The 27,060-nt window shown below is 49.7% G+C and overlaps 1 protein-coding gene across 3 annotated transcripts in view; it reads right to left on the bottom strand.

Annotated features, from left to right (window-relative positions):
- Positions 1 to 276: 276 nt before the first annotated feature.
- LOC124233151 (transmembrane protein 266) overlaps positions 277 to 27,060 on the bottom strand; it is a 129,065-nt gene continuing 102,281 nt past the window's right edge. For 2 of the 3 annotated variants that reach the window (XM_046650292.1, XM_046650294.1), the window contains 3 exons: positions 15,196 to 15,385; positions 2,898 to 2,960; positions 277 to 1,415 (listed from right to left, as the gene is read on the bottom strand). In XM_046650292.1, coding sequence (XP_046506248.1) covers positions 820 to 1,415; positions 2,898 to 2,960; positions 15,196 to 15,385 — 849 coding nt within the window. In that variant the 3' untranslated portion in view covers positions 277 to 819. The remainder of the gene's footprint in view (positions 1,416 to 2,897; positions 2,961 to 15,195; positions 15,386 to 27,060) is intronic. The other variant, XM_046650293.1, reaches the window with a different exon arrangement.

Below are 27,060 nucleotides of genomic sequence, written 5' to 3'. Positions count from 1 at the left end.
GTGAGAGCTTCCTGCCCGGGGTCCAGGGCTCCTTCTATGCTGCAAGGCCTCAGGTCTGCCAGGGAGGGATTGAAGCTACCCGGGTGGGTTTTCACCACATCATCCCAAACCCCAAAAAGCCACTTGGGGATTCTTCACCTGGGCTAGCAACCAAGGAGAACCTCTGCCAACTGGAAGTCTCAGTGCAGCTGGTTTTTATTATTAAAGCCAAGATTGGAAAATGGCTGTCCCCCCACCCCCATGACCCTCCCACCCACCTCCAGATCCATCCCTTTATGTCCTGTGAAGGTGAAAACTATTTATCTTGAAAAGACTCAGAAAAGCTCATGCTGAAATCAGAGAATGAGAATGAAACAGGCTCAGATGGTGGTCTTTGTGTGGTTGTGTTGGCTCCACCCAGGATTCCTGGAAAAGACAGCTTGGGGGGTGGGGGAAGGCTGGAGCCCCTGCTCACAGTGCTGTTCCCTAGGGTCCGGGGTGGGCGTCAGGAACGAAGGCAACGGAAGAGGCTGAGCTGGCCCCTGCGCTCTACCCTGCTAAAGCTGGGCCACAAGCTGGTTTTTATAAAAATGATTAAAAAACCCCAGCCACGAGCACCACCCTCCCCCGAACAGGGTCAGAGGAGGCACCAGCTCTGGGCTTTGAGGTCTGAGGCATGTGGCCTCTTGGCCTAGTGTCACCTCCCTGGAGGCAGGCAGCACCCTGAGGGAGGCCAGGTGGGCTCCTGGGGCCCAAGTGTGGCCCTTGTTGGCCTCTGGGGCACTGGGAGAGCTTCGAGATGGCTGTCTGCCCTCCTCCTACCCAGCCTGCCTGGAGGCTTTAGGTTTCAGGGACCCTGTGCAACTTCTGCTCTTTGGATTCCAAAGATCTGAATTTCTCCTCCAGCATGGGCACAGCAGGCTGGAAGTGGATGACAGGCTTGATCTGAAAGACAGTAAAGCCCTCCTGATTCTTCTGGTTGAATAGACTTACCCTGTGCTCCAGCTCAGGGCTGGTTTGGGCTGAGCCCACTGGGCTGGGCCAGGAGACAGGGGCTGGGTCCAAGGCCCTCTGGGATGGGCAGGGGTCCTCCGACAGGGAGGATAGCAGGTCCTGGACTGTGGCCTCCACCATCTGCTGCTGGGGTGGTGGCAGCAGTGGCAGGGGAGAGGGGCTGGGCTTGGAGGATGGCTCCTCTCGGGTAGTGCTGCAGTCTGTGGAGGAGCCCAATGTCTGGCTGCTGTCACTCTGGGCCCAGGTGACAGAGCTACAAGTAGAGCGGGAAATGTTTTCAGAGGTGGCACTGGCGCAGGTACCATTGCTGCTGAGCTTCAGGGGCACGTCAACGGAGAAGAGGTCAGAGGAGATGTTGGGCTGGTGAATGTCTATGGCAGCTGTGGTGACCACGCACACCGCTGGCTCTGGGACACCACTGTCTGCAAGAAAGGAGGGGATGCCAGTCACACTTCACCTCTGCTACACCTCTGTGGACCCTCCATGAGGGCGGGTCTGAGCTGAACCTGGTCTAGGAGCAGAGCTGGACAGCAGGCAGTAAGCATGAATGGGTTTTGTTGGGGGGGGGGGGGGGGTGGGGGTTCCGGTCTCCCGTATTTCCGGCCCGGGGGGGGGGGGGGGGGGGAACGACGATGCCTCCCTGTCTTGTTGAATGCAAGTGTGGACGTGTGACATGCCTTGGCCAATCATCTGTGAGAACTGACCCATGCATTTCCCAGTAGAAGCTATATAAAACAGTGATGCTTTGCACCCTGGCAGTCAACAGTGTTCTACAATACATGGTAGCTGTTCTGCTAGAGTAAAGATGACAACCAGGGAGCAGAGCCACGAGCCAATCTGCCATGGGTGTTTGTTGATTCATTTAAAACACTGAGACGTGGGGTTATTTGCCACTGCAGCATAACCTAGTCTGTCCTGACTAACTCAGAAAGCATGGTGTGCTAGGACAAGGAATTTGGGCTTCATGGTCGGAGGGAATCATTCAAACTTTTCAGTGGGACCGATGTGGGAGTGACATGACCAGAGCTGTGCCTTCAGAAGACTGATTAATCTCTGTAGAATGCATTGCAGGGGGAGGATGAAGGACACTTCAGAAGGTCTTTAAGTGAGAAGTATCAAGGGGCCAAGTTACAATGGGTGTAGTAATGGGCAAGGTCTCTCCCCAAAGTTGTGGGGATAGTGGAGTGGAGGAGAGGTCTCAGCTAGAGATGGTAGTCTTTGAAATCAGCAGATTGGATGAGTCTTTGAAACAGGAGAGAGAAGAAGGAAGAGGCCTTTAGGGGGCTAAATTGTGGGGAAAAAAAATTCACATGCATTATACATTTTACACAACACAACACAACACAACATTCTAGCCTTATAATGGAGTATTCAAAGATTTAAGGGCTATGAAATCCTAACTACAAGATGCAAGACATTGGCTAAGGAGAAACAAGACACTGGTATTATTTTAAAACTCAACGTTTCCCATAAGTGAAAACCACTAGGTTCCCTGAGACTTTTTCAAGTGCAAGAATGAAAGAAATCAAGCGAGGACATGCCCAAAGCCTCTTGCATCTCAAGCCCAATTATGCTGTTATCTCAGCTCCATCCTGTTCATCCTGAAAGGTTCTCAGGTTGGGAGGTGCTAAGGTCACATAGATTTCTAGATTTCAGCTCCCTTTTTATTTCAGGGCCCCACATGCAGCCCAGAGCACTCCACCCCAGCATCCACAGCTCCAGCGCTGGAGTTTCCTGGGAGCTAAAGCTCCAGGTATTTGAGCCTTGAATTCTGCCTCCATGTCAGAGGGCATGCCAGGCTGAGCTGTTCCTACTCTCAGTGTTAGGGGTTGCCAGGGTCACATCTGACATGGGGCTGCACAGAGGTTCTGGTACATGCAGAAGAGCCCCCAGCGCAGACTCACCACTGCTGGGCCCATTGTAGTACTGACTGATGTAGCTGTTCATGTCATCTTTAACCACGGCTTCTACAGAGGTGGGGACAGAGAAGGGTGAGTATGATGGCTTGCCAGATAGTCCAAGAGGCAGGGGCCGTGGGCAGTAGGTGCTCCTCCCCCAGTCCTCCTGTCTCCATCCCCATCACCAGGAGAGGAGGCACTTGTCTCCCAGAAGCTCTCTGCTGCTTTCTAATCCTCCACGGGGACCACATGTCTCATTTGCCCCATGGCTGGGCTGGACTGGGTATCAGGGACCCTGGTTCTGATGACGCATCTAGCTTGATATGTGACATGGACAGGGCCCTTTCCTTCTCTGTCCTCAGTTTCCCCATCTCTGAGATGCAGGGTGTAGAAATACTTCCTCAGGGCTTTCTCTACATGAATGGCCTGAGTCTGTGAATCCACTTGAGGTTCTCAGGGTCACCAGAAATGCTGTCCTCAGTGCAAAAAGCCTCAAAGCCCCATTTGCAGACACACACAGCCAGCTGCAGAGGCTGATTGTTGGCTCAGTCCATCTGAGGACTGTCTTCCATGCAGTACAGGAATGACCCGGGCGGCTGGGCATCCCCACCACCTACACAATGCTAGCATACGGTAGGTGCTCAGTAAATAGTTATTGAATGAATAATGAATGAGAGGGTGTAAAGCTGTCCAGGTCAAGAAAGATGACATGGGAAGAAGGTCTCAAAGAAAAATTGGTTCATTGTCCTCATGGAAGTTGGGAAGGAATGGGAGAAAGGAGAGGTGAGAAATTGAGTGGCCTGAAAATGGGAGAAAAAGCAGATGACAGGAGACCCCAAAAGCCATCCTAAGGAGGTTGGCCTTGTCCCAAGGGCAGTGAGGAACCACAGGAAAGTTTGAACACGGTCAGGTGTGAGTCACTCCCAAGGTTGTGGGGAGAGTGGTTGAGAAGGTGCCAGCCTTTAGGCAGGGAAGCCAGAGACTGCAATGTTCAGGTGAGGGATGACAGGCCCTGGAGGGTGGGTGGTACCTGATGGGACAGAAGGAAGGGATGAGGGTCAAGTGATAATTAGGAGGGACCTGGCAGGCATTGGAGAATGACAGGAGGAGGTCCCTTGGCTCAGTTTGGCAACTTGTCAGACTAGCTCAGGGGTTGCTTCTTCAGCAACTGTGGCATCCCTGAGGTCCTGGGGTCCTGCGGGGGGGGGGGGGGGGGGGCGGTATCAGAATCAGACTTGGTTTCAAACCTCAACTCCACCATATATTAGCTAAATGGCCCTCTCTGAGCCTTTGTCCCCTTGTCTGTCAAATGGGTATAATGATACCTACTCTCCAAAGTTGATAAGGAGATGAAACAAGCTAGGGAACGTCAGATTCCTGGAGTGGGGTCAGGCACATGGAGCCCTTTAACGCATGAGCGTCTGGGCCTTCTTCTCCTGTGGAAGTTTGAGGGAGCCCACACCCCTGGGGGCGGATCCAAGGAGCCAAGGTCTGCAGGTGACTGGACCCCAGGCTTTCTGTGGTCGCCTTCCCTGGCACATCTGAGATTGCTCATTGCTGGGGAAGTCAATCTGCCCTGACACTGGGAGGCCTGGGAAGCACACACAGAGTACCTGGCTCTGAAAAGGGTTTTTTGGCCTCTTTTGATCTTTAAATGCCTGCTGTCAGAGGTGTGTTTTGCGTTAATGCCTGAGCTGAGGGAGGGTCCCCAGACTGGCTCCAGGATCAGCTGGCAACACTCTCTCAGAATCAGACAGCAACACGTTTCTCCATGGCCTTCATAATTTGTGTTGTAAATGCTGTCTATCCCTGCAGGAAGTGAGAGGTGGCTGGTGTGGCCGCTCCCGGCAAGCAGTGCAAAGTGGTGGGCCACTGGGCCCACTAGGCCACACAGGAGGTTCTGGTCACTTATCTTGGTTTTATCCTGAGGCCAAGACTGCAAGGACCTGTGACATGGCTACAGAGGGCCACATGACATGGGCAGGACTATGAACTCAGGTATCCACAGACTTATGAAACTTTATCCCAAGGGAGCTACTCGCAAGAAGTGGCCTAGGATGAATGAGAAAAACCGAGACCCTGGGTTCTCGTCCTGGTGCTGCCACTGGCCCACCATGGGAGCTTGAGGAGGTCATATCTCCACTCTGGGCTGCAGTTTCTTCATCTGTACCAAGAGGGGCCTGGTGAGGCTCTTAGAGATTGTGACATGGTTGGGCTAGATGGCTCCCAACACTTCTGCCAGCTCTGAAGTTCCAAGAAGTGAGAGCCAGAGCAGAGTGGGAAGGGACCCAAGGCATCTGGACTATCCCCTAACTCCCAGTGCAGGAATCACCTCAACACCTGCCTGATGGGGCCTCTCCCAACCACGGCCTGCACATCTCAGGGAAGGAATCTCCTAGATCTTTGTTGAGCAGCTCTGATAATCAGCTGTGGGCAACTTCTCATTCATTTATGTTCAATAGGATCACAGTGTGCCTGACCCTCTGTGGGGTATTGAGGCCAGAAGTCCCTACCCCTAAGGCACACAGTCAGGGCCTCCCCAGGACATCCATTTCTTGGTCAGGCAGCCAATCTCCATTTAATCAGGAGGCGTCTACTATGTGCAAGCCTTGCAGATCCTGGTTCTGCCTTCCTTAGGTACCAAGGCTAAGCCCATTTCTACTCACAATCTATATGACACACCTTCCAACACTTAAAAAGCCCTCACATCGCTGAGAAGTCGCTTCTCCTGAGAAACCACTGTCCACCTCTCCCCAGTTTTCCAGCCTTTCCACTCTGAAGTGTTCACTATGGGCTCCAGATGTGACCAAAATGTGGGGAGAAGGTGGAGGGAGGGAGCTGGCATTTACTGTGCCCTTCAAAGCTCCAGACCGCAGGTTAGGCATTTCACACATTGATCTCCTTTAATCCTCACCACTGCCCTGCAAGCCTGGGATTATTTAATAGACGGGTCCTTCCCAAGATCTGGCGTGATCACTCCCCTAATGCAGCCTAACATCCATCAAGTGGGTTTAGCAATTGTGCTGCTCTGCTGACTCATGAGCTTGTGACCAACAGAGACGCCCAGGTCTTCTCTGCAGGAGCTGGGGCCAGGCCAGGCCTTTACCACGCTGTAGTTGTGTAACCCCTATCGGGGACTTCACATTTATCATCCAGGCAAATGACAGCTTGTTGGTCTCAGCCCACAGATGCAGCATACTAAAAGCAATCTGAATCTTGATTCAGTCTACTAAGGTATTAGATCTGTCTCCTAACTCAGTGTTGACTATTTATTTGAGAATGCTCACATCTTCATCTAAGCTGTTGATAAAAATAACCTAGGCCAGATGACCTTTAGACCAAACATCTCTCCTGAGCTGCTGACTGTTTTGGCCAACTGGACAACTTCTCCTGGATGAGCTCCAGCTACTCTGACTCAACATGTCCAAAATAGAACTTGGTTTCTCCCTCTGTCTTGGTGAATGGTTCCCTTGCCCATCTAGGCTGGGACCCTGGTCATTTCTCAGTGCTTCCTCTCTTTCCTTACCAACAACCCGATTCCTACCAAGTCTGTGACCAGCTGAGGGATCCCTGATGCCCTCTGCTTTGGCCCTGTAGTCCAGCCTTAGGTCAGACCTCATGCTTTCCCCTTTGGACTTTTGTTGCGCCTGTGGGTTAAATGAATGGGATTCCTTGCTCCATGGATATGCCTGACACAGAACCTAGGTCCCTAGGTGGCCACTAGAGGTCTGTCCAGTCTGCATTTGCTCCTTCTACTCCAAATCTGTCCTCATACAGGGGCCTCGGAGTGAGCTTTAAGACATAAGTCTGAAAGTAAGGCCTGCTCAGATTTCTCTAGCAGTGCTGACACTGGTTCTTGCCTGCTCTCTGCTTCAGGCAGGCCTTCTTCTCCAGAACTGAGCACTTGGGCTGGGGTTCTGTCTCCACCTACACAGAGGCCTAAGAGCCTTTGAGGGCACATTTTACTCAGAATCTCCCCAGCACTTAGCACGGGACTTGGCATATGCCAACTGCCAATAAACAGGGTGACTGGACAGATGACTATGGCTGGGTCAGAGTCTGTAGGACCTCCCAGACCACTCCACTCACCCTCTGGGATGCTGTTTGCACCATTTAGCAAGCAGCCTCACTCCCCGTCCCTGGTATTTCTTGCCCAGAGACTAGTGACTGTTGGGTGTCTGAGAGCTTGGGAGGAGAGAGAGGAGGCAGGCACAGATGCATGTGGCCAGGAACAGGCCACCAGTCAACCTTGACACAGGGCTGCCCACCTTCCTCCTAAAAATAACTCTCAGGGTTTCTTCTGATTTGGCACCAAGGAGTCCTAGGGCCATGTAGGAGCCACCCCACAGAAAGACAGCTGGCTTACCCTGGAGGGGTAGGAAAGAGGGGTGGGTACAAACACAGGCTCCAGGACAAAACAGCCCCAGATGCCAACCCCAGCTCTGTAGGCACTCGCTATGTCGTTTTAGGCAAATCCTTAGCCACTCTGAGCCTCAGTTTCTTCACCTGTTATATGGGGATAAGAAATACCTATATGCTGGTGAGATAATGAATGTCAAGTCTAGCCCAGGGCTGTCCCTCACCTCCCTGAACTCCTGGCCCATGGTGCTCCCTGCCTACCCCAAAGTCTCAAATCATTTCTAGTGCAGCTGCTGCAGCTGCTCCAGGCTGCCCAGTGCCTTTCTTCCATGGGTATGAGCACTCTGTAAACCCATCTGACTAATCCTCCTAAAGCCAGTAGAGTCCTGTGATAGCAACGCTCGTTATGTGGGTTTTATCCCTTGCGTGGAGCCCCAACCTGCCCAGCGAGGCAGAGGTGGAGACAAACGGCAGTGAGTCAGCTGGGCCTCCTGGAGGTGGTGCAACGGGCCAAGGAGTGGGGCAGGGGTGTCAGGACCACAGGTCCACAAATCCTGTGCAGAAACAGGCCCCAAAGCCCAGAAGAAGATTCTTGGTTAGGAGCTCCCACTCCCAAACTCCTAAACTCCAACTTGTTGCTCCATGGTTTGGCAACCCTCACTGAGGAAGGACACTAATAGTCACTGAGAGTCTGCAGTGTACCAGGCATGAGAGCTGTGCATACGACTGAACGCCCAGTCCTTCTCAGTGATGATGTGCTCCAGCTGGTATTGCCATTTTGGAGAAACTGGGGCTCAGAGATAGGACCAGCTGCATAATTGTGGGGCCCCTTGTTCAAAAAGCATTAAGGCCCAGAAATAAATCCATGCATATATGGTCAATTAATTTACAACAAAGGAGCCAAGAATATACAATGGGGAAAGGACAGTCTCTTCAATAAATGGTGTTGGGAAAACTGGACAACCACAGGCAAGAAAATGGAAGTGGACCACTATCTTATACCATACACAAAAATTAACTCAAAATGGATTAAAGACTTGAATGGAAGACCTGAAACCATAAAACTCCTAGAAGAATAGGTGGTAAGTTCCTTGGGATTGGTCTTGGCAATGAATTTTTGGATTTGACACCAAAAGCAAAGGCAACAAAAACAAAAATAAACAAGTGGAACTACATTAAACTAAAAAGTTTCTGCACAGAAAAGAAAACCATCAACAAAATGAAAAGGCAACCTGCTGAATGGGAGAAGATATTTGCAAATCAGATATCTGATAAGGGACTAATATCCAAAATATATAAAGAATTCATACAACTCAATAGCAAAAAAAAAAAAAATCAGTTAATAAATGGGCAGAGGATCTGAATAGATATTTTTCCAAAGAAGACATCCAGATGGCCAACAGGTATACAAAAAGATACTCAACATCACTAATCATTAAGGAAATGCAAATTGAAACCACAATGAGATATCACCTCACACCTGTTGGAATGGCTAATATCAAAAAAGACAAGATATAACAAGTGTTAATGAGGATGTGGACATAAGAGAACACTTGTGCACTGTTGGTGGGAATGTAAATTGGTATAGCCACTATAGAAAACAGTACAGAGTTTCCTTAAAAAATTAAAAATAGAACCACCATATGATCCGGCAATTCCACTTCTATTTACCCAAAGAAAACAAACACTAATTTGATAAGATATATGCACCCCCATGTTCATTACAGCATTATTTACAATATCCAAGACATGGAAACAACCTAAGTGTCCACCACAGATGAAAGGATAAAGAAAATGTGGTATATACATATACACAATGGAACATTATTCAGCCATCAAAAAGAATGAAGTCTTGCCATTTACAACAATGTGGATGGACCTTGAAGGCATTATGCTAAGTGAAATAAGTCAGACACAGAAAGACAAATATCATATGATCTCACTTATATGTGGAATCTAAAACAAAAACAAAAAAACCCCAAGCTCAGAGATACAGAGAACAGATCAGTGGTTGCCAGAGGAGGGGGGTGGAGCACGGGCAAAATGGGTGAAGTGGGTCAAAAGGTACAAATTTCTGGTAATAAAATAAATAAGTTGTGGGGATATAATGTACAGCATGGTGACTATATTTATTGATACTGTATTGCATATTTGAAGTTGCTAGGAGAGTAGATTTTAAAAGTTCTCATCACACACAAAAAGATTTTATAACTATGTACAGTGATAAATGTTAACTAGACTTACCGTGGTGATCATTTCGCAATAATATACAAATATCGAACCATTACATTGTACACCTGAAACTAATATAATGTTATATGTCAATTATATCTCAATTTTAAAAAAAGCATTAAGAATTTCAAGAGGGTGATAGCAGAGCACTGAACCAAGTGTGACTGACCTAATGGGTCAACCTGCCATGAAGCCAGCCCTGCTCAGAAAGGTTAAGTAACTTGTTCAAGGCCAAGTTGATATTCAGACCCAGCCCTGAGTCTAAAACCCATGTCCCTGCCTCAGTACCACCTATCCCTCTACCCTGTTGGCCGCCTCCCTACCTTGTATGAGGCCATCCCCGGTCTAGTCTTACAGCTCTGGGTCTCCCTGGGGTCCCCAGTGTCCCCCATCAGGCACACACACACTAGGAGGCAGCAGTGGCAGAAATCCTGACTTGCCTCCATTAGCACACAGGCCTCTCCTCTCCCAAAGGTAAACACAGGTGCCAGCTCTGCTTGGCAGAGGGAAAGCTCAGAACAGCTGGTCTGGTGTACCTCTGTGGGGTTTCTCTGAGCTCTAGTGCTGTGCGGGGGGGACACCGAGGTCCACTGTGATATATGGTGAAAACCGTGGCACTCCCACCAGGGCCTGTAATTCATAAGTTATGGGTGAGCTTCAAGACTAATAAATTTGGGAGGGAAGTATTAATGACTACACAGGGGCACTGTGAACTTGGCAGGCCCCGAAGCCTGGAACTTTGCAGCCTGGGTTTTAAAAATGATTTGTGCCAGAGCAAGTCTAAACAGAAGCTGGTTGGCGTTAGTCTGACTGTGACCCACTGGCAACTGCTGAGACTGCAGGAGCCACTTCCTCCTGCTGAGGCTGGCACTCCTGCCCTCCTGGGCTGCCCCCTCCCAAAGCTCCTGTGACTTACTGCTCGTGTCTGCAGGTTAATCCCTGGATTGTCTGTGTACTGCTGTGACACAGTGGGCCTCAGAGCTCTCACTGGCCTGAAGGTCATTGTTACCAACAAACACTGCCCTTTCTCCACCTCCAGAGTGGCCCAGAGCGCCCCTAGCTTGTGCAGCCATAATTTCTAATGTCATGCAAATCCCTCCCTGGACACAGCTCCTGATCAAAGAGAGATCAGCTGGGGGATGCCCTGTCTCCCTGGCCCATTCAAGGCTGTGAATCATGCATGCCACTTGCTGGCCCCCCATGCTTCTGCCCTCTGCCTCGGAAGTGTTGGTTTTGCTATTGATGGCTCTGGGGTTGGCTGTGAAGTTGTGGATGGGGGAATGCACTATGAATGTCTGTGTAGGCTGGGGCAGGTGCAGGGGAGGTGTGCATCTAAGAGCTGGGAAGTACCAAAGGGATGACACAGAGGGAAAAAAGGAGAGCAAGGGTGGGGTTCCAGGGCTGGATGGGAGGGGCATTTACAACTGCTCCCAGGGGTGCACATCTCCCCTTTGGGAGGCTTGAGTGCCTTGTTTAGACACCCCTCTAGTTTCCAGAAGGGTCAGCACAGACCCCACGACACCCTGGCTGGTGACACATGGCCAACCAAATTTACCCTGAGTGGGTTTCAAGTCTGACCATGCTTTCTCCCTTCTTATTCTATGTCCTCCTTTTCCTCCTGGAAGTTGCCCACTATGGGGACTGGAGAGAGAGGAGGAGCAGGCACTCAAAGCTACATAGCACTCCTGTGGGATTATTTTAAAGGCTTGGTTTGTTTGCAGATTCTCCAAGCCCAGATCTTGACCCCCTGTGGGCCCAAATGTGGCATCAGGTGTTCAGGGTACAGGGTTCTGTACAGAACACATGTCTGCACTGGAAGTGCTTTCCTGAGCTCAGGTGTTTAAAGGTGGGCACATCTAAAGAGAGAAAAACATGGAGCTTCCCACTGCCATGGGCAGAGCGAGAAGGCTGTCCAGCAGGGAGAGCAAGGAAGCGGTTCCTCTGGTCCTCTGGAGCTCACTCTGCTCCATCAAGGAGTAAGATCCTGGGATGGGCTAGGAGATTGTAAACCTGCTCCTCCCATCCTTGGGAAGCAAGACAAAGTGGGCAAAAGTTGCTGCTGATTTCCAGAAGAGCTTTCTGAAAGAATATTCTTATATTCCAGATTCCACAAGCACCAGCCTGAGGAGCTGAAAGCCAAGAGTGGAGGTTTCCGGAGTGGACTATTGCCAAAGGGCCTCTGTGCTCTGAGAGAAGACACAGGAATGCAGGGACTCACAAGGGAACAAGTGATGTCCTCGAGCCTCGTTTTGTTCTTTGATCAGTTATGGGCTTGCAGATTACATTCCATGCAACAAACTGTATGGTGAGCCTGCTGAGGGCCAGGCATGGGCGTTCCCTGGAGATAAACAAGTCAGGAGGTCACACACATAAACGTTCATGGCAACTCAGCACAAGTAGGCCTAGTGGGAATTCACGTAAGGTCTAGAGGGAAGGGCATGGTGACTGGGAGCTCACTCTGAGATGAGTTTTAAGGATGAAGAGAAGTCTGGCAGGCAGGTCTTGCCCGCCAGTGAACAGCATGTGGAAAGGCTCAGGAACATACAGCTGCACAGAACACCTACAGAACTAAAAGATGGGTTTTTTCATTCGACTAGAGTGAAAGTGAAGATGGAATGGAAGGAGATGAGGCTGGGGAAGCAGCCACGGACAAGATCATCAAGGGTCTTATATGCCATCTGTTATGGGTTGGATGATTGTATCCCCTTGCAAATGCATATGGTGAAGTCCTCAGTTGTAACCCTCAGTAGCTCAGAATGTGACCTTATTTGGAAATCAGATTGTTGCAGACGTAATTAGTTAAGATGAGGTCATCCTGGAGTAGGGTGGGCCCCTAACCCAATATGACTTGGGTCCTTACAAAGAGGGAAATTCGGACACAGTCACACACACAGGGGAAACACCATGTGAAGAGGAAGGCAGAGATCATGGTGTTGCTTCTGCAAGTCAAGGAACACCAAGGATTACCAGCAAACCACCAGCAGCTAGGGGAGAGGCCTAGAGCACATTCTCCCCCACAGCCCTCAGAAGGAACCAACCCTACCAAGACCGTGATCTCAGACTTCCAGCCTCCAGAACTGGGAGATAATAAACTTCTATTTTTGAAGCTGTCCGGTTTACAGTACTTTGTTTCAGCAGCGCTACCAAATACGAGCCAAGGGGTTAAGTCAGGGAGTGACATAGAAGATTTTGGAAAGATCACTGTGTGTGTGTGTGCGCGCGTGTGTGTGTGTGTGTGCACAGGACTGCAGAGGGCACCTATGGGGGCAATGCTGAGATCAAGGAGCCGGGCAAGGTCCAGAGATGAGAAAGGCTGAACAATAAAGATGAAGAAGGGGAATGTTTCAAGATACACACAGACAGTAAAACCAGCAAGAATTGGTGATGGGTTGTGAGTCAGGATCAGCCCAAGAAACCCAGAGTATAAGCAGGAATCGAATGAGCTGCAGCTGAACCCAGATGAATGTAAAATTCTGTATGGGGTACAAAAGCCACTGCCCAAGGATGGGCTTTGGGGACACAGGACTCAACAGAGCCAAGTGGGGAACACATGGGCCTGGGTCAGCTGTGAGCTCAAGCCAGGCAGCTACCACAAGGCTGGGGAGCCTTCCAGTCACATCACAGGGGTCTTGGGTTCAGCACAAAAAAAAAACAGGGGTGGCCCCTCAGCACCCAACCCTGGTCTTGCAGCTCCCCAGGAACTGCATTTAGTTCTGGATGTCACTCTGAGAGGGACCAAAACAATGGAATGCTCAGGGAGGGGCAGTGCAGCAAGAACTTGGACAGCTTGTTCCCTCAGGACTGGCTGTAGGAAAGCAGGTGACGGTCTCTAAAAGTCTGCCTCAGCTGGGAGGGCACCTACCAGACCTATGCATAAAAACTGCGGCCAAGTGGAGAGGGCAGGTGCCAAGGGGCAGACCTCAGTTCAGCCAGAGGAAGAATTTTCTAATAGGCAGAGCCTTTTGAAGTTGGGTTGGCATGGGCTTCCCTGAGAGTTTCAGAGTGCCTTTTCTTAAAGGAAGGTAAACTAAGGCTGCACAGCCTCTTGGTAGGGGTTACAGGTGGGATTCATGCATCAGCTGAAGGGTTGGACTCAGAAGTCCCTCCTAAGCCCCCAGATTCTGTAGTTCTAAGATCTAAAGGTCTCTCAAAAGATCATAAGAGCAACCATCCCACTCCCCAAAACCTGTAAGTGCCTTACAGCCTGCAGGGCTTTCTCACCTCTATCAGCTCCTCATAGGTCCTGTGAGGCAGACAGCTGGAGTTAAGAGTCCACTTTACAGAAGGGAACACAAGCCTTGAGTCATAGAGCTGGGGAGTAGCAGAGTCTGGAGCTCTGGCCTCTCACCCTGCCCAGCCCTGCCTGGCTGTCCTCCTGGCCCTGGCAAGCGGAACACGGTGTGCCAAGGTGCAGGGGGCCCTAGATCAAGCTGGGGTTAGGGTCCCAAGGTTCCAAGCCTAGCACCACCATTTCCTATGTGTGACCCTCTGAAATTATCTTGGCCACTCTGGGTCTGAGCTTCCTTCTCCATATGAGAGAAGGAAGGTGTGAGGATGAAATGAGATCACACTGTGAAAAGCTTCCCTCGGAGCAGTCTGATGAATCTTGGTTCCCTCACCTTTAGGTTAAAAATGTGAACCTGGAAATGTATTCTGAATTATTAGAGGAAGTCAATATTTAAAAGAATTTCTTGGTAAAGAGACCCCTTAACCATCATTTTAGCGATAACATTTCTAGGTGCAAGTAAGAGCAGGGAGGACTCCGATGTGAGCAGGAAAGGTGGCTTGGCAGAAGGACCTGCATCGAGGCTCCCAGGATCCCCTCTGGGCTCTCCACCCCCTGAGGCCTGATCCCTGGCCTGAGCCCATCAGAATACAGGCTTCTCACACGCTGAGAAGGCCCAAATCTGACACTTGCTGAGGACATTTTCACCCCTGCTCACAAAACAATACCACCTACATTTGCAGGACTGTTTTGCAGCTCTGGAGGCCACGTGCACCCACTTCCCTGAGCCTCACGACAACCCTGTGAAGAAGGCTCAGCATTGTTCCCATTTGATGATAGCTAGCAAAACCAAGGCCCAGAAAGCTAAAGTAGAAGGTGACACAGCTGGCCTTCTATTCAGTACTCTGCCTGGGTTATGGCCCTTGCTCCCATCTCCACCAACATCACGTGCCCACCAATTCCCTACCATTTCCAATGTTTAGGTTCTGGGCTGTTCTGACCCCAGTCCCGGACTTATGATCAGGGTCCTAGTAGGCCAGGCAGTCCAGTAGGATAGTCCCAGGCACCCAGCTTGAAGCCTAGCTCTGTCATTTATTAATGATGCGCCTTTAGACAACTTTCCTAGGTCTCAGGTTTTTCATCCATACAACAGGAAAGTCATAAGGCAGTGGTTGCTGTGAGGACTGGGGAGATGATACATGCAAGCACGCCTGGGGCCCACAGGCATGAAACGAGTACAACTCACTAAGATCATTTCGAGGTAAGGTGTGGTCAAGATAGCTTGACTAAATGCTTTCTCCTGGCCTCAGAAAGGTAGTCCTGGGGGGCACTGATCTGAGGGTGTCCCCCCCTCTCCCCGCAATCATGGGCCCAGGAGGGGGCGCATCCCTGCAAGGAGACAAGCTCCGCCTCTGGGAGCGGGCCATGGGGCAGGGGAAGGAGGGGGCTCTGCAGGAAGGGACTGTCGGGGCCACGGGGCGGGCTCACCTTGCGAAGGCTGCAGCTCCTCCACGACGCTCTCGGCCGCCGTCTCCTCTGCCCACGTGCCGGCCTCCAGCACCTTGTAGCGGCTGCGTGGCTGGCTGAGCACGTGAGGGACCTGCAGCGCTGCCTCACGCTCCGCTGCCAGGTCCAGGTCCTGCTGTGCCAGGTGCGCCCGCAGCTGTCGGATCTCAAACTGCAAGACCGAGATGGGTGGTAGGCTGCGCCAGGCAGGTGGGCGGGGGCCTGGACTCGCCCCGGCCCGACATCTGGGGCGCTTTGCTCATGGAAGGAGATGGGCTGAAGGAATGAGCTGAGTGTCCAAAGGCTGGATGCAGTGTTCCTTACACGTCTCCTAACACTAATCCTAAGAGCCTCTGACATTTATGGAGCTTTTTCCAAGTAATAATGTGTGTTCCTGTGTCTCATTTCTGATACTGTGTAGTATGGCCCCATTTTGAGGACAAGATGGCCGGGAGAAGAAATACAACTGTGGTTCGTGGGAAGAGCACTGGAGGAGGAACCAGGAAAACCAGGTTTGAATCCAGCTCTCACTACTTGCCTAAATGTGAGACCCAAATGGTTCTTGTCAAAGTGAGAGCCTTATTCAGGTGTCTTACACTGATGATGGATGGAACACAGGAAACGCTAAACATGAGGGCCACCCAGCCTTGGGGGCCCATTTTGGCATCAGGGGCCTGCTGGACTTTCCGTTGGTTCATTTGTCTTCCAGAAATACCCACATCCCTCTTCTAGGAGGTGTTCTGAGGGCAGTGGATGACTCCCAGTCAGACAGGACTGGGCTCTAGCCCCAGCCCTGTGGCTTACTGGCCATATGACCTTGGTTTCCTTATCAGTAAAATGGGGGTTTTCATCCCGTAGAGCTCTCTGGAGGACTTGGGTGCTTCATAAGGGCTTTGTAAAAAGCTGCACACATTTGGATTTTGGTTTACTTTTTTGTTGGGGAAAGCTTCTTGGAGAAGCTTCCAGATGCCTCTTGGGTTTGTCGCTGAGACGGCTATTCACACCCTGGGCCATCTGGGGGAGGCAAAGTTTGGGTCTGACATTGCAGGAAGCACTGCGGGCTCAGCTAGAAGGAGAGCCTTCACTGCCACCTAGTGTTCCAAGCACACTGCATCATTTCTGCACAACTTCCTGTCAAAGCTCCAAAGACCTGCAGCAGGTGGGAGGGAGAGGGTCCCAGGGAGGCCCAGGGCCTGGGCTCCCCAGCTAGGAGATTACCTAGTTGCACATGAAGCCCAATCTCTGGCCCTGACTCCTCCCTGCAAATGTCAGACTCACACCTCCAACTACCTACCTGACAGCAACAAGGAATTAGGTCACAGGAGTCACACACTCAACCTAGTCAAAACAGGACTCTTCACTGTGTCCCCAAACTTGCTCCTCAGGTGTTTTCATCTTATTTTCGCCAGAGCCAGGAATGGAGTCACCTCCCTGCTTCTTTGCTTTCCCTCACCCCACCATCCAATCTGCCCCCAAGTCCAGCTCCACCTCCCAGTGCTACCCTAAGGCTGCCCACCTCCCTGCACCTCCACTGCCAGCTCTCACCTGCAGCTTCTACAGCCCTCTACCAGCCGTTCTCCAACAGGAGTCAGAGGGATTCTCTCAAACCTAGATCAGATCATGTCACCCCCTTGTCCATAAACCTCAGTTGGGAGAAAACCCAAACTCCTTCCCCTTAGCTTACAAAGCAGGTGCACGATCTGGCCCTGCCTACCTTGCCCACTTCATCTCATCCTTTCTCCCTTTACCTCCCCCTGTGACATGGCCCTTCTCGTAGTTCCTTAAATACACCAAGTGTGTGTTGGTTGCAGGGCCATTTCCCCAGCTGTGCCTTCTGCTCCCAGATCACATGGCCGGTTCACCCTCAGAGGGGCCTCCCCTAACCCTCCACTAAGGCAGCCACCCAGGCACTCCATCACATCAGTCTGTTTGAATTCTCTGCATCTCACTTAGCACCTTCTGATATTTTTGCTTATTTATATGTTTTATTATTTTTCTTTTGATGAAAGTGAAACACACAGTTAAAACATTCACTAACATTGGGGTGGCTGGGCAGCAAACTGGCATCGGGGCATTCACAGGTTTTATCTCTGGGACCACTCAGTTTTTCAGAGAGTTTGTCAGCCTCCTGCCTGAGGACGCACCTCTGGCTGCCTCTGTGCTGGGAGCAGGGCAGGGGAATGGGCAGAGGGTCCCGCCGTTAGATGGAAGGACTTCCACTTAATCCTCGTTTTCAGCCCTGCATCTCTCCCCGGGCCCCTGCCTAATCCAGTTCCCAGCTTTCTAGTTCAATTTCTCCAGAGGACAAACCTCTTGACTCTTGTAGGGTTGGGGAGTCTGGTCTCCTGGCTGTGTAGGATTTGGGAGGAGGCCCAGGGAGTTCAAATATTATGTGTACAGACTTTTAGCCAACCCCCTGTGGTCACTTTCACACTCACCCACTTCCACTCAAACTCTCAGGAGTTCTGAGGGAAGAATTAACCCATTTCCCTCACTGTCCTCCTCTGTGGGCACTTTAGTTATAAATTCTCCACTCTGCTAGATCAGTTACCCCTTTCTCATCCACTCTCCATTTTCCCCAAATCCACTGAAATCTTTATGTTCTTTGTCCTGATGGACAGGACTTAAAGAGACAGTTTGCTAATTCTTATGTGTTTACAATTTTTTTTTTCTTTACTATCATTTTAGTGGAGTTTTGGGAAGGAGATCAGATAAATACGTCACTCCACCATTTTCTTTAAAGTCTGCCTATTGGTTTTCCTCTCTCACACCTGCAGTGGTATGCTGGCAGAAAAAAAAAAGAGGCCTGATTTGTAGTGTGTGCTAATCTCTGTGGTGTAAATACTCCCACTATGGCTGATTTCAAATTACCAAGATGATGCCATGCAGATTTTGGAAGAAATGTACACAGTTGGCTCTCATGAGCCAGTGAGAGCTCCAGCACGCCACTGCCACCTTCACCCCCTGATAGAATACGTCTGGAAGAGCAGGGATCTTATCTGTTTTGTTGCATGGTACACAGGAGGCACTCAATAAATATTGTTGAACAAATGAATAAATGAATGAAACTAGTCAGCTTTACTAAATTCCATGGTTTCAGACTGAGCCCTAACTCCAGCCACAAACTGAGCCCCAGCCCTAGCCCAACTCTGAGACAAAGCCTGAGCTCCAATGCTGAGCCCTGATCCTGGTCACACACAGAATCCTGATCCTAGTCACACACTGAGCCCTGACTCTGGCCTCTGACTAGGCTCAGACTCTGGACCTCAACAACCCAGTACTCAAATGGGGCTGTTGGTCTCAGAGGGTGAGAAAGCGAAACTAGCTCATTAAAGGATGGCCTGTGCAGAGGGAGAGGGTCCGAGCTGCCCCTCTGGCAGCAAGGTCACAGAGGGCCCATGAGGCGACCCTCCTGAGCTCTGCTGGGGCTGAGTGCCCCTCCTGCCCAGGCTGATCTGAACTTCCCATGGGCACACCGAGCCTACTTTCTCCAATGCTGCTCATCAGGGCCGGTAGGCCCAGATAATGGCCTCCTAGGCCACTCTGAACAGATGCATTATTGATAACTAGTAATTGATACAGAGCTGCCCATGAGTGTCCCACTGGAATTTAGGCCAGACAGCCAGAGGCCAGAGCTTGCCCAGCCCCAAGCCCACATGTGTAGACACAGGCGCATACACTGAAACAAGTTTTGGGCTAGAGATATGAACCCCAAGTGTGTGGTAGCTTTCCCATGCATGCATACATTCATTCATTCATTCACTAAGAAGTCAGGTAAAGTGTGGTGAGGGCTATGTTAAAATTCTGTTATATGTTTTGGAATGAAAATGCCTCTTTCAGCTTGGAAATGAGTCCTGGCTGGCCCAGTGGGGGGGCTGTCTGCTGTACTTCAGGGAACAAATCTCCTGCGAGAATCCCAAGGGCTGGCTCTGGATAGCACTTGTGGCTGAGGAGGCATGGTGTGTCCAAGAGACAGAGGACTGGTAGTTAAAAAGGGCTGGGAAGTTCGGCAGGGGCCACGCCAGGCAGAGCCTTGTAGCCACACTAAGATATTTTAAGGACTTCAGCTTTTATCTAAAGAGCTACAAGAAATCATTGAAATCTTTTGAACAGACAGGCAGACAGGTGGATGTGCTGGTGTGGTGAGTCAGATAAGCATTTTGAAAGGAACTTGCTGACAGCAGAATAGAGAATGGATTTGATGGGGATGGGCCACAATGGGTATGGAAATACCAGCTGGGCGGCAACTGCAGGAGTCCAGGCCAGAGGTGGCCAGAATTTGGACTAGGGTGGAGAAAGTGGAGATGGAAATGAGAGAATTATTTAGGAGGTAAAAGAGTCGGCATGGGGGGGCTGGCCCCGTGGCCGAGTGGTTGAGTTCGCGCGTTCCGCTGTGGACGGCCCAGTGTTTCGTTGGTTCGAATCCTGGGCGCGGACATGGCACTGCTCATCAAACCACGCTGAGGCGGCGTCCCGCGTGCCACAACTAGAAGGACCCACCACGAAGAGTGTACAACTATGTACCGGGGGGCTTTGGGGAGAAAAAGGAAAAAAAAATAAAATAAAATCTTTAAAAAAAAAAAAAAAAGAGTCGGCATGGGCATGGACTGGAATGGGGATGAGAGAGAGGCAACCTGGTGTGGGGACAAAGTTTTACAAGCTTCATGCCCAGGGGATGTAGGGTGGCTAGATGCTCTCAGCCCTTGCCCTAAGGAGGAATGACTGACTCCTTACAGGGGAACTGCAGATGGGCTAATGGCTCTCAGCTCTGGTCATTGGCTGTGACAGCCTGGGGGCTGTCAGGAGGAACTAGCTGGGACCCGCAGAGCCTGGCTCCTGATTCTCCTATACTAAACATGGCCACATATGCTTCCAGTTGTCTGAAGGGTTGTCAAGGGGTGCTAGGATATCAGGGCCTCATTAGTCAGATGGGCAAACTGAGGCCGTAAGGTGGAAAGGAGGCTTCTGTGCTGGGGGATAAAGTGGATGAAAGCTTAGGACCACTTGGTACATCAGAAGCAAAGTTGGGTCCAGAATCCATGCCTCTGGCTTCCAGCCCCACAGAGCTTGCGTCAGGGAACTTGCAGTCTTATGGGCGAGATGGAAGGGACTCAGCTCAAACAGTATGCAGGGGAGCTTGATGGTAGCAGGGGCCAGGAAAGAGCAGGAGGCCCCTACATGGAAAAGAAGCAAGGGTTGGGGGCAGGAGCCTGAGCTCTTAGCCCATCACTGTTCCCTCACTCTGACTTTGGGTAAGTCTCTTTTCCTCTTTGGGCCTTGGTTTCACTGTGTGTTCAATAAGGCAAATGGACTCGCTGAATTCTGAGTCTATGACAAGCTCTGTACTGGCTCTGGGACCCTACCTGGGAGGGAATAAGGTACAAGTGCCAGTTAACTCTTGATGCTGTCTTGAGGGCCATCCCTTGCTCCCTGCTAAAATGCCCCATTCCCAGAGGGACGGCTCTTTAGAGAAAGATAACATAATCCAGAACCTGTAAAATGCAGCATCAACAATGTGTAACACTCAATAAGAATTACTATTCATGCAAATAAGCAAGAAAAAGTGATCAGTTATCAAGACATAAAGCAGTTAAGAAGCTGCTTAGAATTTTCATAGTAGCTGATCTATGTAAATATTTGAGTTAATAGACAAGGACTTCAGAACAACTATGATTAATATGTTAAAGGAAGTAGGGGAAAGAAAGGATGGACAGAGTGGATGTAGCATTTCAGTGGAGAAATAGAACCTATAAAGGGAATCAAATGAAACTTTTAGAACCTTAATATACAATATTTGAAATTGAGTACTCAGTTAGATGGGCTTAACAGCAGACTGGAAATTATATAAGATAGGGATTTTGAATTTGAGGATACGTCTATAGAAAAACATCAAAACTTATGGCCAGAAAAAGAGAGAGAAAGAGGGAACAGAATAGGGTGTGAGACATGATCAAAAGGTCTAACATATGCAATTAGAGCTCTAGAAGGAGAAGAATGAAAGGTTGGGACGGAAGCAATAAAGAAAGAAATCATGGCCAAGAAGTTTCTAAATCTAATGAAAACATCAGCCCACAAATTCAAGAAACTCAGAGTCCTAAGCAGGATAAATACAAAAACCCTGCATCTAGACACCCCGTAGTCAAACTGCTAAAAACAGATAAGGAGAAACACCCATAGTACCAAGGCTCTTCAGGGCTCATTGGGACTGGGCCTCTGGGAGGGAAAGGGTAGGGTGGCTTTGAAGAGAAAATGAAGCAAATTTTCTAGTGGCAAACCGGCCCAGTGGGGGGAAAAAAAAAGATCGTTCTGTGACTTGGGAAGAATGAAAATGCAGGCACAGCCCTACTTAATGCACATCATTAGCTAAGTATTTCTAATCAGATAACCTACCCAGATAAGCTGGGATCCATAGGGAAGCCCTGGTGCATTACTGGAGTGAGTCAGGCCCCTTCCATTGGGCTGGGTTTTTAATGCATGCCCAGGTGGGGCGGACCCCCTGGGGCGGCAAGGCGGGCACACCCAGGCATCTCTGCCTTTAATGGTCTGGTTTGTGGAGTACAATTGACATGGCCTTGGCCTGATCAATGCACACTTTGGCCAGAAGCTTGATGGTATCTAATGCAATAGCAGTAATTTTCTTCCATCCTATTAGTGTTGTCTGCACAGCTTGCCCTGCCTTCAAACCCATCTGTTATTGGGATGGCATCCAATGTTTATTTCCATTAGTTTCACCATTGTTGGTAACAATAAAAATCAGGAGACAGTTGCAAACTAATGATTTAGGAGTAGAGTGGAGCTGAATTCAACCTTGGCCTCTTTCCATCTACTGTAAAGATGGCTGGTAGTTGACCATAAATTTAAATTATGGCAAAAGGATAACATAAGTTATTCTTCTGATGGCTAATTTTATCAGCTAAATAGGCTTGTCATTAAAGCTATCGGCTGTTTTACAAATCACCTGCCATGTTGGGAAAAAAAAAACACTTGACTTCCCACAGTGGAGATCTTGAATAACCCAGGTAACAAAGGCTACTGTGTGGAGCTGAGGGCTTGTGGCCTCTGCAGGAAAAGAAGGGGCTCTCTGGAATGAGCCACCATCAAGTGTCACCCCCAGAGCCAAGGCAGAACCCCTCTCCTGTTGTTCCTGCCCGACAGAAGGGGCTGTTGGCTCTCAGGGCCATGGAAGCCCTGCTCTGAGCTGCCGGCTCAGCCTCAAAGGCAAGCAATTTGTGCAGAGCCATCGGCATTCCCTCAGGGGTGCTGAGCACCGGGGAGTCATGGGATCCAGAGCAAGGCCCACACAGGGGAGGTGGGCCCAGGTTCCCAATCAGGCCCCTCACCACCTGACAAGTGGGCCAGGACCCCTGCACATGAAAGACAGAGGAGTGGATGGAGGGGGAGACAGGTGGTGGGGGGAGGGGCGGTGGGGTCCTGCCTCTCCCTCCACCACCTGCCTCCCCCAGAAATGCCTACAGCTTGGGGTCAAGGTTATCATCTTGTTTCTTCAGGAAACAGGCCAGGGAGACTTGCATTCATCCAGTGAGGTTTAATAAATGGGATTGTGCCTCTGCTATTGAAAAGGGGGAAAAAGGGTAGGAACACTGTGAGCCCCTTGGCCTCGTTTCACGGATAAGGTGACTGTGCAGGTGACTTTTCTTGTGCACAAGACCACTTTTGTCAGCATCTGGTGCCTTAGGTGTGACTGTGTAACTGAGTCCCTCCTATGAAATGGGGGAAGAAGTGAGGTCACTGCTTGCAGGGCTGGCCAATAAAAACATTCTGTGCACAATTCTCCACTCTCCCTTTCTTATCCCCTGGCTGTAAGGAAGAAACTCCAAGGACTTAGAATAAGAAGCCACAAAATGGGAGGAGCCAGGAGGCCAGAGTGACTAGAACGGAGTATCCCTTCACCTGCCTGCCGGCTGCAGCCCGCAGCGGGCTGTGGTGTGAGTGACAAATACTCTTCCTGTGTTAAGCCACTGAGATTTTTGCTTTATTTGATGTAGCAGCTTGTGTTACTCATCCTAACAGTGACTTGTAGAGATGCCCTATTTGTGGCATCAGAAAATGGACACTGAAGCCCTGGGTTCCACTCCCAGCCCTTCCATGACAAAGTGTGAGGCACTGGGCAAGAGCCTCCCTCAGCCTCAGTCTTTCCTTCTATAAAAGGGATTAATAATATCGAGCTGACCAACTTTGGCTATCAAAGTCAAAATGAGCTAAAATACATGACAGTGCATTTGTAAATGGTTACTATTATGCAAATGATTTAGTATTATTTTTATTCTCTTTTTTACATTTACTGAGAGACTCCAGTGGACCAGACTTATATATAAATATATATATAACTTGATTTAATCGGATCCTCATAGCATCCTTGTGATGTAAACCTCGTTTCCTCCATTTTCCAATGAGGAACCTGAGGCCTAGGGATTAAGGGGGAGACAACTAGTTGCTGGTGGAGCTGAGGTTACAGTCCTGTCTGCCAGCTCCCGGTGTAGGAGGACGCCCTCCACCCCTCCCAGCTGCTCCCACACAGGACGCCTCTTTCAGGGACTGACCCTTGCCCAAGGTCTAAGGCTGCCCTAAGAGGCTCACAGAGTTCCACTGGCCTCCTTGCAGGCTGGGCCTCAAGTTACCCAGTTTGAGCCCCACACCCCTCTGTCTTTTGCCAATGGTCTCAGAGTAAATGGTGCTGAGGAAGAAGAACTTAACTTCCCTCCATCTTTCCCAGAGGACCCACCAGAGAAGAGAAACAAACTTCAACCGTGAGCCAGGTTGGATCATATTACTTTGGGCCAAAAGCTGTTGCAAGGTTTACAAGGCAAAGGGCAGGTACAATGCGGACTTCAGAATGTTTCAGAATTAGAGCAAGATCTTGGGCACAGATGTACATAGAACCTCAGAAGTGGTTTTGTAAGATGAGTCAGAAGAATATATCATTGCATTGATTTAACTATTGTATCTAAAATAGCATTGATTGCTGAAGCAACCAGTACACAGAGAGAAACAAAAAGTTTGCACCATCTTTCTGAAGGACAGTAACTAGCATTCTGCTTCTGGAATCCATCTGTGTACCAGTGAGATTAACTCCTAAGAAAATTCTGGCTGGGATCCAGATGGAGAGAAAAACAAAGGTGAATGGGAAAGGACTTCCATGTGAAGGACTGTTGGACTTGAGGGTCTGAGGCTATATGCTTCCATCACAGGAGTGAGTAGTCTGGAAGCAGGCCTCAGAAGGCCAGCCAGGACTTAGGAAAGGTAAGACCAACCAACAGAATGTCCTCCTCCCCTACTGGCTCCTCTAGGCACCCCTTTCCAGAAGGAATCTGTTAAGGATGAGGTGTGCCCAATGGTCAGAAGAGATGATGGGAATGAAGGAAGCACTGAATCCCGTCTCCCTGTAAAGACCAGAAGGCCAGTGTGGTCCAGGCCTGGAAAGTACAGGAATGGGCCATAAGAGACCCCTGATTCCATCCTAATCTCTTAACTGCTGTGTGATGTTGGGCACACCTCTCCCCTTCTCTGGGCCTCGATACCCCCATCTGCCAAATCCAGGATTGTGCCAGATGCCCTCCAAGGGCATCTTTCATCTGCAACTTAAGGTGGTTCTGGGGCATCTTAGGTGTGGGCTGTGCTAAGAAATGAGCTGCCACGTGGCACAGAAAATGACATGTACATGATATTCCTGCAAGAAGCTGGCAAAGCATGTCACCTGAGACTCTCCACAGGGTTCCAGTAAGAAGCCATTTAACCTTGCTAAAAAGCCAAAGATGAATTAAAAAAGAGTAAGTCTCCAGTGGAGAGATCTGACAACCACTACCTCAGCCAGGTGATCAAGGTCAACATAAACAGTGATAAGTCATGTATGTGCCCTTGATATGACGTGATGAGAATGGCACTTTACCTCTGTGGTCTTCCTCCCAAAAACCCATAATGCAGTATAACCAGGAGAAAAGCATCAGATAAATCCCAATAGAGGGAATCCTACAAACTGCCAGTACTCCTCAAAACTGTCAAGGTCATCAAAAACAAGGCAAGTCTGAGGAACTTTTATAGCCACGAGGAGCCTAAGGAGACATGATGACTGAATGTGGCGTCCCAGATGGGACCTTGCAACAGAGACAGCAAACCTGAACAGTGTATGGACTTTAATAATAACACATCAAGGGGCTGGCCCCGTGGCCGAGTGGTTAAGTTCGCGCACTCCGCTGTAGGCGGCTCAGTGTTTTGTTGGTTCGAATCCCGGGCGCGGACATGGCACTGCTCATCAAACCACGCTGAGGCAGCGTCCCACATGCCACAACTGGAAGGACCCACAACGAAGAATACACAACTATGTACTGGCGGGCTTTGGGGAGAAAAAGGAAAAAAATAAAATCTTAAAAAAAAATAATAACATCAATATTGGTTCATTAATTCTAACAAATGCATGATACTAATGTAAGATGTTAATAATAGGGGAAGTTGGGTGCGGAGGGTATGGGAACTCTGTGTTATCTTCACAATTTTTCTATAAATCTAAAACTGTTCTAAAAAACGGTTTATTTTATTTTATTTATTTTTTTTGAGGAAGATTAGCCCTGAGCTAACTGCTGCCAGTCCTCCTCTTTTTGCTGAGGAAGACTGGCCCTGAGCTAACATCCATGCCCATCTTCCTCCACATTATATGTGGGACGCCTACCACAGCATAGCTTGTCAAGTGGTGCCATGTCTGCACCCGGGATCCGAACCGCCGAACCCCGGGCTGCCGAGAAGCGGAAAGTATGCACTTAACCGCTGTGGCACCGGGCCAGTCCCCCCCCCCCAAAATGGTTTATTTTAAAAAAGAGCTAAGATGAGTGAAGTCTTGGCAAATATTTATACAAATACATCCCAGGGAGAGAGCAAGGAGAATGCAAAGTGGGTATTTCATTTAAACTGAGATTCTACACATTTCATTGGAACTTTGGCAAGTTTCAATTTTTTAGGTAGCATATATGAATTCAGTTTGGAAATTGCTTCATTAAACTGAGAATTCCAGCAGAAAGAGAGAGAGCAAGAGTTTGTGACAAAGATGACTAGAATGACCCGGAATGGGGGTGGTGGAGGGTGGAGAGCAGCAAGTGACTCTGCCGTTGGGTCAGCTGAGTGGAGCTGGGTCTTTGCCCGTGACAGAGAACTGCACCGAGGCTGTGGCTTAAAGATACCCCGGTGTGTTCAGTGTTTTCACTGAGTGCTGAGAAATGACATGGGTAGAAAAATGACATAGAACATGACTCTAAACAAGGTGTCCTGGGAAAGAACAGGTTCACAGTTAGGACACCAGGACCTGTTCCTGGCTCTAAAAGCCCTCAATTAGCTGTGTGCTCTTGGGGAAGTCATCACTGCTCAGTTTTCTCATCTGTAAAGTGGGTGTTTGTGGGGGTGTGGGGGCGCACTGGCTAGGGTTAGCTCCCATGTAGTCAGCATTTATCACGGGCCAGGCTTTAGGCTAAGCAATCTCAAGCCACCCTTCAAGGATTTTATTAGTATCCCCATTTTTCAGATTAGGAAAACAGAAGCCCACAGAGGCCCCATCAGTGCCAAAAGCCTCGAGTCCAGTACGTGGCCGAGCTGCCTTTGCACTCAGGTCTGCCCCTAAAGTCTATTCTTCACCATTCCCGGTGCTCTTCTCTCAAAGGGTCTGGCCATCCCTGACACTGCATGAGTTGGCACTCTCATTTCATTAAGGGTATATGTTGCTCAGTCAAGTCTCAAACCTGGTCTTAAAATACAGCTGAAAATAGGGTGTCTCTTGCTCTGGCCTGCAGAGAGGGCATAACTGAGCTCTGGGAGAGCAGCATTCCTGGTTTCTCCGCAGAAGCC

This window comes from Equus quagga, unplaced genomic scaffold (assembly GCF_021613505.1).
Source record: "Equus quagga isolate Etosha38 unplaced genomic scaffold, UCLA_HA_Equagga_1.0 154_RagTag, whole genome shotgun sequence".
Classification (NCBI taxonomy): domain Eukaryota; kingdom Metazoa; phylum Chordata; class Mammalia; order Perissodactyla; family Equidae; genus Equus; species Equus quagga.
This window is presented reverse-complemented; position numbering and strand designations above follow the sequence as displayed.